The sequence below is a fragment of the Polyodon spathula genome, chromosome 26 (assembly GCF_017654505.1).
Source record: "Polyodon spathula isolate WHYD16114869_AA chromosome 26, ASM1765450v1, whole genome shotgun sequence".
Taxonomy (NCBI): domain Eukaryota; kingdom Metazoa; phylum Chordata; class Actinopteri; order Acipenseriformes; family Polyodontidae; genus Polyodon; species Polyodon spathula.
Window position 1 is genome coordinate 4,125,278 of NC_054559.1, and position 17,722 is coordinate 4,142,999.

The 17,722-nt window shown below is 36.6% G+C and overlaps 1 protein-coding gene across 1 annotated transcript; it reads left to right on the plus strand.

The window, feature by feature from the left end:
- The first annotated feature begins 1,500 nt into the window (after nt 1–1,500).
- cops3 (COP9 signalosome subunit 3) lies at nt 1,501–17,703 on the plus strand. Its single transcript, XM_041230052.1, has 12 exons — nt 1,501–1,659; nt 2,830–2,959; nt 4,701–4,813; nt 4,943–4,992; nt 8,865–8,957; nt 10,968–11,147; nt 11,502–11,642; nt 12,950–13,123; nt 13,812–13,898; nt 14,732–14,845; nt 15,104–15,184; nt 17,372–17,703. Exons 1-12 carry the CDS (start codon nt 1,605–1,607, stop codon nt 17,423–17,425), a joined length of 1,272 nt encoding a protein of 423 aa, XP_041085986.1. The 5' UTR covers nt 1,501–1,604; the 3' UTR covers nt 17,426–17,703.
- Nucleotides 17,704–17,722: the final 19 nt, after the last annotated feature.

The window sequence follows — 17,722 nt, forward strand, 5'->3', positions numbered from 1 at the left end:
AATGGGGAGCAGGTCAAAGGTCTTTTTAATGATATATAAAGGTACAATAAGAAGTGTACTAGATTATGAATCCAGGATAAAAAAAGGCAGCAAGAAAGAGTCCATTAAAGAGTTTAAAAACGATTCAGGCACACGCGTTAAGAATATGTTCAGGAACAATGAGATCATCACCAATCAAGGCTTTGTAATGACAGGAGAAATGCCACTAAGATTAAGGCGAAAATTACTGAATATAAGGTATTAGAATAAGATTATATCTTTTAGTAAGGAACATCCAGTGAGGGGGAGTAATGGGACAAATTGGTATCGTCAATATAAAAAGGGAAAAAGCTGGTGGAAAATTCGCATTCCATATGACAAACTGGGCAAAAGAGATTCAAACCGAAGAAACTAAAAGAATGGAAAATAGAGAGACAATACTGATGCCACACTGCATGTTTAAGAAACCAAAAATCTGTAAACTATAACCACAATAATTAGCAAGAAAGGAAATAAACTGGAAACTAAGACAAAAGGATAGGAATATGTTAAAAATAAGGAAGAGATGTTGCTGATATACACAGATCGATCAAAAGACCCTAAATCTGGGAAGACCAGATATGTTTACTATAGACACAATTCTGAAACATGTAAAAGGGGAAGATTATCAAATCATTTATACTTCTGGCCATAGACAAAACAGAAGAATATAAAGAAAAGGATATTGTGATGTTTACAGATTCTCTAAGCTCAAAACAGGCATTAGAATCAGGAAAAGGGGATAGGATAGATATGAAATTATTCAGAAACTACATTCTAGCTATAAAAATGGCAAAAATAAAATTCTGATTTTATGATTCCAAGTCTCTCTGGTATTTTAAGAAATGAAATTGTGGATTTTGAACCAAAAATGCAACTAAATAAAAAATAGAATACCTTTGAGTCCTGCAGAGGTGAATGCTGTGGCTCAAGAAAAGATCATAGATGTATGGTAAGAACAATGGGAAAACAGCGGAAAGGGAAGATTTTATTGGAAAAATCACTCAAAAGTAGAGAAATACAAACATATGAGGAAAGGGAAAAACAGGAAGGAAGAAACAAATCTTAATAGACTAAGGTTAGAACATACAACATTAAATTATCATTTATACAGGATTGGGAGTCAGGAGAATGGGTTATGTAGTAATTGTGGGCAACAAGAAACGGGAACATATTTTCACGAAATGCAATACAAATGTTACATATATTGCTTTTGCTTTTGTATTATGTGTATACTGTTATTTAAATGGTCTGACTGTGGCAGTTGTATGTGTGACATGCAATACAAATGTATTATTCTTTTTTTCTGCTATGTACTGCAGTGCTTTGCAATACGTTTGATAAAAAGCGCTATATTGAAGAAAACATAAGGGAATAAATAAATGCACGTATATAATGGTAGAGGGCGCGCGTCGTCTCCATTGAGATGGCATGCGCCAACAACCCATAAAAAAAGATCTCGCTGAGAAATCTCACGATACTTCCCCCACAGTGGCGGCTCTCTGGCCCCTCACCACTGCGAGCTGTGACTGTCGTTTGAATGAAAGTAAACTGAACATTTACAACCCAAAACATAAAAAAGAAGGATGGCTTCCGCCTTGGAGCAGTTTGTTAACAATGTTCGGCAGCTCTCCGCTCAAGGTACGGTTGGCTGACGACGTGTTAAAAACTAAAATACGTTTCATTTGTTTAAATGAAGCCTGCAATTTTGCTTTATCATGTTAGCATATTTGATGGGTTCATTTTTTAAACGTCTTCGTTACGTCGCCTTCTCGAGGGTGGCGCCTTGCATGAACACAATAAATGTTTAGTTAAATAATGAACATTTAAACTAAAAGCAGTAAAATACCGTTTAGCCTGGGTGTGTTTTGTTTCTTGGCGTAAAAGTCGATTTAATTGGGGACGGAACTTCCGGTTTACAATGCCGTTCTTGGGCCTGGTATACTGATACCACCAGTTCACATTGCAATTGAATTTGGGTTAATTTTCAAATGGGAGATGTACCAGTGTTTTGCCGATAATTCACATTGCTAATCTGACTTGCATTTTAGCCAGTATGATACGTAATGTGCATTATCCTGCTTTAAACCAATCATAGAACTACTGTAGTTTGTCATAAGCAGTTGATTATCATAACATAACAGGAAATAGAATTGTGACACAATATAAACCATATGATACTAACCAGAATTCGGAGCATGCCTTATATAATAATGACCTGAAATGTATAGGAAGGGCAAGGTAGTATTATTGTCTGGCCGTTGTGGTTTAAAACTATATATTCTACAGAAGTAGAACGTATTCTTGTAAAACGTGCATGCTCAATTTAATAATATAATTCCTTCATTGCTCTCTGTTTATAACTTCTGCTGTTACTTTAAGCAGTGGGAGGTTATACATTTGTTGAACTTTGTTATGGCTCAGGGACCGGTTATTTAATTATTTTTTTTACATACTAATACTGTAGGTGGAAATGCGTTGTAACTGTGTGTGTTTGTAATTTAGGCGTTTCTAATTTGTCTGACAGTTCATAGTGGAAATGCCTTATAGCACTGATTACTTTTTAAAGAACTATATTTTGTAGAACGTTCATTTTATTGTGCTTATGTGGAAGGATACATAAAATAAACAAAAAACTAATAACCTCAGTTAAAATAAATAAAAATGGTAATTAATTGTGCTGGGACATTGAGGTATAAAAGCAAGCAGGCATTACCAAATGGTTCACAATGCCGGGTAATATGCTCAGTGTTCAGGTCTTATGGTTTACATACATGTTATTTACTGTTTTTTGTTTGTTTGTTTTTTCAGGTCAGATGACACAACTCTGTGAGCTGATTAACAAAAGTGGGGAGCTGCTGGCAAAGAACCTGTCCCATCTAGACACAGTGCTAGGGGCTTTGGACATACAGGAGCACTCACTCGGGGTTCTTGCAGTCCTGTAAGTGAATTTTATACGCTGTATGCCATGACATACTGTAAACAAACCCTAATGATGCTTAAAAACCAAATACCATGAAACCAGAGGGAACTTTATTCTGGCAGCTGATTAACAAATTGTTACCATCTGCTCAGCTTTGTTTTTATATTGTTCTTTTATCTGTTCACATCAGGAATATTGCAGAATATGTTCCTTACAAAAATTTACAGAAAAGGTTTCCTGTTTTAAGTTCTTAAGCAAATCAGAATTCACTTGATTCTCTGTCTGATTAAGCAGTGAAATATCGTTCAGAAATGAAAACCTTGATTTATGCAACTATTGTCTTGTGCAGTATACATAGTGTTCCGCGTTTTCGGTTTTTATCTTTAAAAACTTTCTTGATAATATTTCAGTTTATTTTACATATATTAAAATAGGGATACAATCGGTAAACAGAAATGTTTTTAACATAGGTAAAAATTGATTACATAGGTAAAAATCAATTACATCAGCACCTTGAAATCACAAAAAGAATGGACAGAACTGGATGGTGCAAGCCATCGGGAGACGCGTCAAAAATCACACTGGACATTTCCATCAATGCGTTCCATAAGTTTACCAACTCAAACATCACGATTTTTTGTCAAGTATTTACAATTAAGATTGTCAGCGTGTTTTCGCTGATGGACAGTGTTGTTGTACAAAGTCACCAATACACACCTCTCTGCAATAAACAGTGGCTGTCCAGCAAAGCACAGCACTCTGACAAACTCATTAACACAGTCATTCTGCGCTCTTTGGTTTTATTAAAGCGCGTGTAAAAGCTGCATAAATAGATTGCTTGTCTCTCAGTTCACTTTCTTGTTTTAGATTAATGTGTCGCTTATTTTTCAGTATGTTCTTTTATTGTCAGTGTGAACATGTACCTCCATGCAGCAGTATTTACAGTGCTATGCATCCTCTGCCTCATCTGAGCCACTTCTGCTATTTTTGCTTTTTGTATACTTTGAAATGTTTGTTTTCTTTTCTATATTCAGAAATTGATTTACGTTTTCTTCCCATTCCTCATCCACTCAAAATATTATATTTTTGTGTAAGTATTTCAATTTAGTTTTTGATCAAGCTAGTAGTTACACCCAGCAATTGCCACAATAATCAGACTTTGATTGGCCAACATAATCAAGTGATAATGTGTTTGTGAACAGAGAACCACGTTTGAATGTTATTTGATCCTCTGATGTCTAAACGTACCTGCTGTATTCTAGGATACAGTGTAGGCTTTTTATTACAATGTCGGAGTCAAAATAAAACGGCATTTTTTCCTAGAAAATAGTACCGTGAAAATATTGAATAGTAGACAAAAATCGGGTATAAATCAGTAAAAAAAAGTTTAAAAAAAAATTCTTATTTTTCTGTAAAATTCAGAATAAACCGGAAACGTGGAACACTAAGTATACAGTACCAGATGTTTGTAGGGAAACTAGCTATAATTAATGATATGCTAATGAAAAAGGGGGTTTACACTATTAAGATGTGGCAGTGATGATGTTTTACTGCAGTTTCACTTCTGTCTTATGTAACTGCCTAGAAGAAAGATGATTGCAACCCTTGATCAAGTGATGAAGAGTATTTTATGTTGGTGTACATTAATGTGAAATGTAGTGGGCAATGTGTGATTATTGATCTTTCTGTGGCGGTTTCGTAGACTAAGTGTGTGAAAATATTAATTGCAAGTTTGTAAATAGCTGTCTATTCATTGCAGGTTTGTAAAGTTTTCCATGCCAAACATCCCCGACTTTGAAACATTATTCTCACAGGTTCAGCTCTTCATAAGCACTTGTAATGGAGAACATGTCAGATATGCAACAGACACATGTAAGTCTTCAACACTGCACAATATCAAATTCAGTAAAAAAATTTGTCAGTTTAAAAAAAAAAAAAAAAAAAAAAAAAAAAAGCTATTTGAAGTGATGTTGTTGATGCAGTTTTTCTTTTTTTTTGTAGTTGCTGGCCTTTGCCATCAGTTGACAAATTCTCTTGTAGAACGGAAACAGGTAAAATAAGCTTATTTGTTCTTCTGTAACCATTTAGATGTTAATGGTTAAAATCTACACTAAACAAAAGTATAAATGCAACATGCAACAATTTCAAAGATTTTACTGAGTTACAGTTCATATAAGGAAATCAGTCAATTGAAATAAATTCATTAGGCCCTAATCTATGGATTTCACATGACTGGGAATACAGCTACGCATCTGTTGGTCACAGATACCTTAAAAAAAAAAAAAAAAAGGTAGGGGCGTGGATCAGAAAACCAGTCAGTATCTGATGTGACCACCATTTGCCTCATGCAGCGCGACACATCTCCTTCGCATAGAGTTGATCAGGCTGTTGATTGTGGCCTGTGGAATGTTGTGCCACTCCTCTTCAATGGTTGTGCAAAGTTGCTGGATATTGGCGGGAACTGGAACACGTTGTTGTACACATCGATCCAGAGCATCCCAAACATGCTCAATGGGTGACATGTCTGGTGAGTATGCAGGCCATGGAAGAACTGGGACATTTTCAGCTTCCAGGAATTGTGTACAGATCCTTGCGACATGGGGCCGTGCATTATCATGCTGAAACATGAGGTGATGGCGGAGGATGAATGGCACAACAATGGGCCTCAGGATCTCATCACTGTATCTCTGTGCATTCAGATTGCCATCGATAAAATGCAATTGTTTGTTGTCCGTAGCTTATGCCTGCCCGTACCATAACCCCACCGCCACCACGTCACAAACCGCTCGCCCACACGATGCCATACACGCTGTCTGCTATCTACCCGGTACAGTTGAAACCAGGATACATCCGCAAAGAGTACACTTCTCCAGCGTGCCAGTGGCCGAAGATGAGCATTTGTCCACTGAAGTCGGTTACGACGCCGAGCTGCAGTCAGGTCAAGACCCTAGTGAGGACGACGAGCACGCAGATGAGCTTCCCTGAGACGGTTTCTGACGGTTTGTGCAGAAATTCTTCGGTTGTGCAAACCCACAGTTTCATCAGCTGTCCGAGTGGCTGGTCTCAGACGATCCCGCAGGTGAAGAAGCCGGATGTGGAGGTCCTGGGCTGGCGTGGCTACATCTGGTCTGCAGTTGTGAGGCCGGTTGGACGTACTGCCAAATTCTCTAAAATGACGTTGGAGGCGGCTTATGGTAGAGAAATGAACATTCAATTCTCTGGCAACAGCTCTAGTGGACATTTCTGCAGTCAACATGCCAATTGCACGCTCCCTCAAAACTTGAGACATCCGTGGCATTGTGTTGTGTGACAAAACTGCACATTTTATAGTGGCCTTTTATTATCCCCAGCACAATGTGCACCTATGTAATTATCATGCTGTTTAATCAGCTTCTTGATATGCCACACTTGTCACGTGGATGGATTATCTTGGCAAAGGATAAATACTCACTAACAGGGATGTAAACAAATTTGTGCACAAAATTTGAGAGAAATAAGCTTTTTGTGTGTTTGGAGAATTTCTGGGATCTTTTATTTCAGCTCATGACATGGGACCAACACTTTACATGTTGTGTTTATATTTTTGTTCAATGTAGTACCACTTTCAGTGTTGCAGTGTGTTAGTCTGCTACGTTTCAGGATACAATCATTAAAACTTGCAGAATATGCAACATAAGGGCACATTCACTTCTGTATTACTGTATGTGTAACCAATCTGGTTGTGAGGAAACCTTTATATAACCTCAGTGTTAATTGGTCTAAACAGGAGCAGGTTTAAATAATGAATATAATGGTTTAATATGTTGCAGATATTTAAGTTATGAGTTCATCTGTTCAAACGTATAAAATATTATCTAATTACAGAAAATGAATTGCTGTAACCTGATAATTTTATGTATTTATGACTAACATGTCCTGCCAGTATCATTTAAGGACACGGCAAACATTACAGCTATGTACAGTGCCTATAGAAAGTTTACATCCCCTTGAACTTTTTTTCACGTTTTGTTGTGACAGTGCCTCGAGTTTCATGCATTAAATTAGTTTTTTTTCCACATATCTATACACTATACTCCACACTGTTAAGGGGAAAAAGTTTTTATTGGGGATAAAATTATATATTAAAAATACAAAACTGAAAGATCATAATTGGATAAGTCTCCACCCCTCTGAGTTAATACTTTGTGGAAGCACCTTTGGCAGCAATTACAGCTGTGAGTTTGTTGGGATAGATCTCTAGCAACTTTGCATACCTAGATGGCAATATTTGACAATTTTTTACAAAACTGTTCAAGCTCTGTCAAGTTCCTTGGGGAGCGCTGATGGACAGCAATCTTCGTCATGCCACAAATATTTGATTGGATTTAGGTCGGTGCTCTGACTGGGCCACTCAAGGACCTTTTACCTTTTTGTTCCTTAGCCATTCCAGTGTAGCTTTGGGTCGTTGTTATGCTGAAAGGTGAACTTCCGTCCCAGTTTCAGCTTTCTTGCAGAGGGCAGCAGGTTTTCCTCAAGGACTTCTCTGCACTTTGCTCCATTCATTTTCCCTTCTGTCCTGACAAGTGCCGCAGTCCATGCCGATGAGAAACATCCCCATAACATGATGCTGCCACCACCATGCTTCACAGTAGGGATGGTGTTCTTTGAGTGCTGAACATAACATAACGCTTTGCATTTAGGCCAAAAAGTTCAATTTTAATTTAGTCACACCACAAAACTTTTTGCCACGTGGCTACAGAATTTCCCGAGTGTGTTTTTTTTTTTTTTTTTTTTTTTTTACCATACTTCAAATGTGATTCAAGGTGGGCTTTCTTGAGTAATGGCTTCCTTCTTACCACCCTACCAAAGGGAAGACCAGATTTTGGAGTGGTCTTATACGGCATATTGTTTGTCACATGTACAGACCCGGGCCATTGGCTATGAAGTAGTCTCTCTGACACAGAAACTCACGACTTGTATTGTACTGCGATCGAAATCCGTTGGAGGTTTTCAAGTTAAAATTCAAATCAGTGTGGTGTTTTTGAAAAACGGTTGCACCGCTGTCTTAGAGGCTCACATCAAAAAACAACAAAAAAAAAGGTTTGAAGTTTTTACGCTAAGTTCCCACCGAAAGCACTCATTACCGAAGGAAGACATGGTGGGATGGCGTATGTAGCGATGGTATAAAAACCTCACAGTAAACCCTATAAACAACACAGGTGTAGGTTGGTACGGGTGGAACCGGAGTACCATGGAAAGACCTAGTCAGAGTACGAGGAACGAGTCGAAGGGAGTACACAAGGAGACCACCCGCCGGATCTGTGGAAGGTACCAGCGGACTAGCACACCATTATTGTGGAAGGTATAGAATTATTAGCAGAACTGGTACCGTGGTTCCCTATAAGTTCCGAAAACTTTTGAAAAAAAAAATGAGGAAATTTTTTTTTATACCCATCTCCTGATCTGTCCATTTCAACAACTTTGTGCCGGAGTTCTTTTGAAAGCGCCTTGATGCTCATGTTTGAGTCTTTGCTTTGAAATGCACTACCCAGCAGAGGGAACCTACAGGACCTGCTGAATTGATCCTGAAATCATGTGAATCACTACAATTTAACATAGGTGGAGGCCACTTAACTTGGTGTGTGATTTTGAAGGCGATTGATTATACCTGAGCTAATTTAGGATTGCGATTACAAAGGGGATGGACACTTATCCAGCCAAGCTCTTTCAGTTTTTATTAATTAATTTTCTACAAATTTCTAGAATATTTTTTTCACTTGGAAGTTGTGGGGTAGGATGTGTGGATTTTTTTAGTGCATTTTAATTCCAGGCTATAAGGCAACAAAAGGTGAACATTTTGAAAGGGGTGTAGACTATTTATAGGCACTGTAACTAAATTAATACTATTTATAACAGTTATTTATTTTTCTGCATGTCTGAATAGCCACTAAGGGGTGTCGGCATTCTGCAGCAAGCCATTGATAAAATGCAGATGAATACAAACCAGCTTACCTCAATTCATGCAGACCTCTGTCAAGTGAGTAAACTATTTTGTGTGTTGTCAGTTGCGTACATCATAAAAATTATGCATTTGGATAGCATTTCATACAAAAGTTATCTGAATACATTTACCTTCAAAATGCTTTTGTATTATCACTCTGTTCACCAAAAAAAATATTTTTCAATGAACAATCTTTCTCAAACATTTTGTTGTTGAGCTCTTGTTCTGACTGTATAAATGTTAGGGTTGTAGCGGTACACTGCTGTCACATTATGCAGTCTCGGCAGTAAGCTGTCTGCATTTCTGGGAGCTCATCGCATGCATGTAGATTGTTCATATTATAACATACCTTAAGCATTTTATAAGATTGTCATCAGTAAAGATAATTGTGGCTTCATACTTAGTCTGGGTTTTCACACATCTAGGCCAGTTTGCGTTTAGGGTTGTTGATGAAAGGTGCTGGTGCTAGTACTAGCAGACATGTGCAAGCACAGCCGATGTATCATAAACTAAACCTTTTGTTTAAAAAATGCACCCTAACAAGTGTAAAGCTGAAGCCGAAAGTTTTGAGTTAAAAAAAAAAAAAAAAATGCAGGTCTAAGCAGTAAACTGAGTGATGCTGCAAAACGAGCAAAAAGGATACTACAGACCAACTGGAAGGTGTTTTAAATTAGTCATGTATTGTAGTAACAAGCTATAATAAACCAGCGTGCTAAACAAGAACTTTGTGTATCTTTTTTGGCGTGGCTGGCGGCCTGCCTGAGTTGCAGCTTTAGTTTTTTGATGACATAAATGTAGGTGCTATTTTAAATTAGCATTAGAAATTATTTTCACATGCTGCCAAACACCTTAATCACTTTGAAATCAACATGCTTATTAAGTAATTGCAATTTCAAAAACCATGAGCTGCAGTTCTGCTCAGAGGGGATTTGCCACTTACAACCAACCGCTTCGACAATGGGGGCTCCAGGAAAATGTTAAATAGTCTTTTATTCTTTCTACATTGTCTGATTCTATAATACATTTGTATGAGTGATGCAATAGCACTGCATTAAGCTTATTTATTAGTTACAGAAATTAATAAAAAAAAAAAAAAAACATGTGTGCAGTAATGGTATGACCTGTTCTCTTGTCTGCGCAAATGCAGTTTGGTTTTAAACTTTCATTTTAGTTTTACTGAAACTATTGTATAGAAAAACAGCTGAAAGAATTGATAAAGACCAAACCGATCATAACAGATTTGCATCCCTAGAATGTTACGATACGAAATGTTTCACAATACATGTGAAAGTCCTGATGATATACTTGTATGATGCATAATAAGATAAAATGGTAACTTAATGGTGGATCATTTTGTTAAAGGACAACAATTAAATATTAGGGAGAGTGTATATTTATATCAATTATAAAACACACCTGTTCTTCATTCAAAAACCACTTGGTGAACTACAGTACAATGAGCTATGTTGTGCTTTTGGTCTTGTATCACGATACAAGCGATTACATACCTCTAACGATAAGGTATATCATGTAAAGAAAGTGTCATGGTTCATTAATACACAGTAAGATTATACCCCTAACAAAAGCCAAAGCAGACAAGTTGCATAAAAGCAAATCTTTTAGGTGCAAGTTGGTAAGATAATATGAATAAATAAGTAGGGGTGAAACCATAAACTAATGTCACGATAGGATACTTATCAAGCTATTCATGTTGAGATACGATATGTGAAAGTCCTGATGGGATACTTGTATGATGCATAAGAAGATAGAATGGTAATTTAGTAATGGATCATTTTGTTATAGGACAACAATTACATGTTAGGGAGAGTATGTATTCATATCAACTATAGAACACGCTTATTTTTTATTTGAAAACCGGTTGGTGAACTACCGGATTCTTCGGGCGATTTTGGTCTTGTATCATGATTAATAAATGTTACCCAAGATCATGTATTTAAGTAACATAGAGTTCATATAAGATGTTTGATCTTGTTTGTTAAATTGATGTGTGTTTTTTTTTTTTTTTTTTTTTTTTTTTGTCCACAGCTGTGCTTGTTGGCAAAGTGCTTCAAACCTGTCCTTCAATACCTTGAGCTGGATATGATGGATATTTGTAAAGAAAATGGCGCGTTCGATGCAAAGCACTTTTTGTGTTATTACTATTACGGTGGCATGATCTACACAGGACTAAAAAACTTTGAAAGGGCTCTCTATTTCTATGAACAGGTAATTTTAGATTTAAAAAATCATTTTCTGAAAAAATGTAACTGTTAATGTCTTTAAAGATTGTAGTTCTTGACACCCACACCCACACACACACACCCCTCCAGGTGACCTAGCAAGTGCAAAGCTAACGCAGCATGGCTGCAAACAGATTTTTGTTTTAAACAAATGTAGTACCTTATATCATGTTTCAACATAAAATACAAGTTTACTGTAACATATGTTTCTTTGAAAAGTGGCCACTTGAGACTGTGTAACAAATGTAAGTATACACCTGTATTTTGTTAGCTACAGTCACTTCAAGAAAAAAAAAAAAAAAATCCATGTTTATTGTTTATTTTTTGTATATATATTCAGGCTATAACCACTCCAGCAATGGCGGTCAGTCACATTATGTTGGAGGCGTATAAAAAGTATATTTTGGTCTCCCTGATTCTTCATGGCAAAGTTCAGCAGCTTCCCAAGTACACATCACAGATAGTGGGAAGGTTCATTAAGGTAAGGCAGCGTTTTATGTTTAGCTAAATATGCCATGCTGACAAAAAAAAAAATGAATAGGAGAGAATGGGTTTAACATTCTCACTACTGCTAAATGAAATATAGTACTTCAATTCTATAAGTGGAAAAATATTCAAAATATTATTTTCAGGTAACAGTACAGTAATCTGTGACATATCTGACTGGTGGGACCAGAATAAGAGCGGATATGATAAATTAATCCTGTTTTAAATACCATTATACACAGCTGTAAAGGTTACTAAATTACACAATTATTGTTTTAAGATTCTGCTTTTATTAGGGAGCTCCCCTAAATCCCTTGTTTACAAAGATACAGGGTATTAATGGTTAATAACGGGGTAGCTGTCTGCTGTGTGGGTATGTGCAGGAGATCGAGACGGACGTTGATGCCCCACAGGCGAACAGGATTTATTTGCATATCAACACACTAAACCACTCACGTGACGCTACCAGCACGGAGTACATACAACACAGTGTATGAAAACTTTGGTGGGATCTACAATATCTGAACTAGTCTTCAATAAACGAACTCCGGCTACTCGCCAGGCTTTGATTTGCATACTCACTCTTTGGTAGCCAACCCTGATTCTGGTTCTCACACACTCGCTCATTCACACATATGTCAGTGAATTTCAGCTTCTTTAGCCCAGTTGAGTTTGGTTTTGCAGCAGCCCTGAGGTGAATCTGTTTATATCTGACACCCCGCTGGAACACACCTACCTGGTGATCCCACAGCTGCTAATCACACACAGCAGGCTGGCTTTCCCAGGAGAGTCAGTTACTTCATTTATTAATTACAATAAATGCACAGTATTTACAATATACATTTACACAAAAAACCCTGTCTGTGTGCAGGGTTCCTGCCCTGCCACACTGCTGTATACACTTCCATTAGTGTCAGGTAATTTACACAGTAGCAAAATGCATAGATTTACGAGAAAATTGTAAGCATAACTCGCTTTCGCTTACCTGTAACCATTTTGTATTAGCACTGTACGCTTGGGTGGTGTTGAAGAGCGTGATCACTCCGGATAAACGATTAGGGTTGATAGGCGACGAGCAGATACACGATGGATTACTGTAGTTTGTTTGTGTTTATAGTTAATTTAACTAATTAAGCTGACCTGGCATTAGTGACAAAAGAGGTGTGCTATATTTTTTTTGCATAATCTTTGCCCTGTATTTAAAAAGTGGTTGCATAGCTACCTGTAGTCTACTGTGTATTACACTGTTCATTGTGATTTTTTTAATGTACATTACAATTGTAATTTACTCCTGTCTTGCAGCCTCTTAGCATTGCCTACCATGAACTTGCACAAGTGTATTCAACAAATAACCCAGCAGAACTTCGAAACCTGGTAAATAAACACAATGAAACATTTACGAGAGATAACAACATGGGACTCGTCAAACAGTGCTTGTCATCTCTCTACAAAAAGAACATTCAGAGACTAACGAAGGTAAGAGAAATTCTTGCTGCATTAGGAATTCTTGTAGCATGTTTTCAGTTATACTGGATGTAAACTAGTGTACAATTTCTACATATTCCCTTTTAAACAAAGAAAGTCTCATTAGTAACTGGATCTTTGAAAACCTTTCTCCTAGAGGCTATATGTTTAACTTCGTGTACGGTACGTCCCAGAGAGGCTGCAAGAGGAACATAAGGCTCTGAAGTAACAAGGAATATAATGTTCACCCAGTGATGTTTTAAATATGGAAAAATGTCTTGAAACGTGTGAGGTAGTTAAATGCCAGTATTAGGGGTGTACTGTCTTGATGATATATTGCATCATAATAGAAGTATGATGATGATATTTTGTGTATTTCACAAAAAAATTAAGTGTGATTTTTATAGTTGGAAAGAGACAATTTGTCATTTTAACAAAGTAGTCCACCATTAAATCATTTGATCTTATTATGCATCATACAGGTAGTCTATCGCATTTATCCCTGCATACCGCAGTAATTTTCCAGAGAGAAGTGTACTGTTCCACTCTTAGCTTATATGAATGTGTGATTACAGATTTTTGCTTTTTGTACACCTTTTTATTCTTAGTAGTTAGACTTTGGTATTAACTGTAGAACACATACATTTAACTACTGCTGCAAAAAACTTGATTTATTAGTACCTTTTTTTCCTTCTTGCAGACCTTTTTGACATTGTCCTTACAAGATATGGCGAGTAGAGTTCAGTTATCTGGGTCCCAGGAGGCTGAGAAGTATGTGCTTCACATGGTAAGAATACATATGGAATGAAATATGAAACTGTTCCTTAGATTTGAGGTGTGTAAGTGTGTTTGTATTATGTCCTGATACAGTATAGCTTTCTTAGCAGTGCATTTTATAAAATATGTTTGAGATCTGGTTTGTCGTAATGGGGGATATCTGTGCTGCCCTTGAATCATAATAGGGTGCACATTCAGCAGGTGAGTAGGTTGTGTAAATCAAAGGGAAAGAATCCCATTTAAATGCATCAAGATCTCGCAACAAACTGTGAAAACGTCCAGTGGGGGGGGGGGGGGGGGGGTGAATACTTACTATAGGCACTGTGTATCTCTGTCTATATCTGTAATCAATTTTGGTGCATACCAAATCATTCCTGCTGGAACTCGCATGAGAGCCTAATGTTAAAAGTTACGTAAACCTGTGGCTATAATACATGGTGACATGAGACAGAAATTGTATTACTAGCAGTATTTATTTGAAACCTTAAAGCAGTGTTGAGAAGAACACTGGAAAACAGTATTTAAAAAGTCAAACAATTTTAAACACTTTTTATTATTATTTTAAATGTTTAGGCGCAAGAAGGGCGGGAGGGGATTGGGGGGGGGGTTTGGCTGAGTTGGATGATTTTCTCATCCCTAAAGAGCCTTTGCTTTCTGAGGACCGTCAGTCTAAACTGCCTTGAACCACCTCGCAAGTAATTTCTTATTTCATTAATACTACATGCGTTATACTACTCTTCCTCAAGTTCCTCTGTGCCTTATTCATTGTTATATTGGAACAAGAAGAGTGATTATAATGATACTAGATGAGGATGATGATGATAATATATTTTGTTTTTTCAGATTGAAGATGGTGAGATTTATGCTAGTATTAACCAGAAAGATGGGATGGTCAGTTTTCATGATAACCCAGAGAAATACAATAATCCTGCCATGCTCCACAACACTGATCAAGAGGTAAGTAATGCAGCAGCAGCAGTTTCACAGCCATTAACTCCTGATTCACAAAACTTTAACTAGCCAGTTAATTAAAGAATTATGATCATTTAGATCTCAGTGCAAATTTACAGTGTCATATTTTGATTAAATTCTTCTTGTAATATAGTTCTACACATATCATTGTTTTCCTAAATTAGTTTCCTGTTAAGTGATTTAATCTTCAGTATGTTTCTTTCTCAGCTTGTAAATGCTGAATTCTGCTATTGCTTATTTCAGATGCTGAAGTGTATAGAATTGGATGAGAAACTAAAATCCATGGATCAGGAGATCACAGTAAACCCACAGTTTGTACAGAAAGTAAGATTATACAAGTTGGCTTGTTATAAACTGCACACTGATGCATAGCTACATGCAAAACAGGTGCTACCAGGTATAACCAGTGTTTTAAAGTGGTTTGAAAAAGGTACCGGTATGCACAAAAAAAAAATCCCGGCTGGCCAGAGCTGCTGATTTAAATGCCACCTACAATATGTTATTATGAAACTTGTTGGTGTTTTAATGTTATACGATGAAAACATAAAATTGTTTTACTTTCTTAGTATTCCAGATAGTGTTGTTTACTCCAACAATCAGGGTAATCAACAGAATTAATACTTGCAGGGGAGTTTCTTTGCTCTTCTCCAGATAGTGAAGATCCTGGCTGATTTAGAAGTTTGCTGATTTTAGTTTGGGTTTGGTGCCGACTTTTTGTAGGTCTGGTGTTTTTGTGTTGTCCAAAGTGTTGGAATCGTCACTCAGTGATTGCTCAGACTCTTAGATTGTTCCTATCATCTTATCAAACTATTACACAAAAATAAAACCGATGAAATTGAACACAAAGTATTAGTAGAATTTGACTGATAAGATTTCCAACACACTTAATGCATAAAATTTGTGGGTACAGTGACCTACAGGGGAGGTACTTCCGGAGAATAAGGACATGTGACCTGCGGTGAAACATACTTGCAGAAAAGTCAATTTTTTTTTTTTTTGGTTTGAAACTAAAAGTCAAGGTAGGGAGATTTGCAGCAGTATAACATTTATATAATTTTTTTCATCCTAGATTTTTTTTTTTTTTCCTTATGTATACTGCCCCACTGTAACCACTGGGTACAACCAGCTTTATTTGTAAAGAAACTGTAACCATTGTGTCAGTCTCTACAAGAACAGAATAACAGATAAACTACCAGTAATGGAAGCCTTTTATCTAAATTATCTCATTTAAAAAAAAAAAAAACTTTAAAACCTATATTTACCTTGAACTTCTGATATTTCGCAGGTAACTTTCCACTGAAGAAAATAGTCCCTAACATAATTAGAATAGAAAACATACACGTAGAGAAGTGTTTTTTGTTTGTTTATTATTATTATTATTATTATGACATTGCCAGACAAATTAACTGTAGGATTGTTGAATAGTCTGTGTAGTATAGAGGTGGACTCGAAGCTTGTTGAAGGCGGGGCTCATTCAAGCCGGAAGGAAGTGGATTGGCTGGTGCAGAAAGAACTGAAACGGTTGGCAGTTTGACTGGCTGGTTTTGAGGCAGCTTATGACAGAATTGTTGACCAATCATGTCTTTCCTGTTGATTTGCTGTCCAATAGCTGCGAATTGAGCCGCCTTTACTGTGTCCTTTCATTTTCCTTGTCTCTAGACCAGCATTAAAAAGTATTATGTTTATGTAGCTTTTTGTGTTATAAGATTAGTTGTCGATTAGAATGTTAAGGGAAAAAGTTGGTATTTATGCGCGGATTGATTTAAAATTTAATTCGCAGTTAAGCACTGCAACGTTCCAGGGGGCATCTATGCAAAATAGAAGCCCGCTAGATCTGGAAACTGATTGGCTGTTGGCACTCAATCATTTTCTAAATCTCAGTATAATCCATATTGTTTTGGTATTTGTATTTATACCTTAAGGTAAAGCAACTAGGTATAGATAGTCAAAATCAATTACTTGGGTTTGCAAGTGTATCCAGATCATGTGCTGTCCTGCAGCAATGGTGGTGCTCTGATTGAAATTAGTTGTGTAGTATGGGAACAAAAAACCAGTATTGTTGCAGGAGGAGCATGATCTGTATATAAAGTATTTCTCCTTAGTAAATGTTGAGAAATATATTGTCTAATTTGATTTTTAAAAAACTCAAAAGAACTTGCAATATACAGACAACACAAGACACCCTAAAGGTAATGAACGTAATGTGATTCTGTACATTTTGATTTCCATACACACAAGGAAAATATGCTAAACTTATCCCCTACACACCTAGGAACTTTTTAGCAACATAAGGGCGAAGAAAAAGCCATTTTAATGATATAAAGCTTATAAGAAATGTCGTACTTGCAACTAATTAATTACTGGTTTGAAAAGTTCCTTGCTAGACTTAATTTAATGACATTTTTCTATTGCTTTCAGTACAGATCTTCATAATATTTAAGTTGGAATTGGATGCATGTTTTTTTCATGTACTGTATTTAATAAAAAAAAAAAACTCTGTTTGATTTGTAGAGTATGGGATCCCAGGATGATGATGTAGGAAGCAAGACATCAAGTTATTCATGAAGCCCTCTGCAATACGCAGCACTGGGAATGACCACAAAGAAGTTCCCTTGAGAATACTGCTTAGAAGGGTGGGAACAGTGTGCCAGGACATCATTAAATAAATTAGAAACATTTTCAAGAAGTCGTTTATGCTCTCAAACACAAAACAATCTGGTATGAAAAAGTTTGTCAGTGTTTTATTTATCATTCAGATGCAAGCATGAGTTGCTGCATTAACAAAAAAAAGTGAAATAAATAAAAACTGCTTTTTGTTCAAATAAAGCTCTCCTTATTTTAAACTTGAGTAATATTGATACT

Coding starts and splice junctions, on each gene's coding strand:
- cops3 (XM_041230052.1), top strand. CDS start 1,605: ATGGCTTCCGCCTTGGAGCAGTTTGTTAACAATGTTCGGCAGCTCTCC. Junction 1,660..2,829: donor TCGGCAGCTCTCCGCTCAAG/GTACGGTTGGCT, acceptor TTGTTTTTTCAG/GTCAGATGACACAACTCTGT. Junction 8,958..10,967: donor TTCATGCAGACCTCTGTCAA/GTGAGTAAACTA, acceptor TTTTGTCCACAG/CTGTGCTTGTTGGCAAAGTG.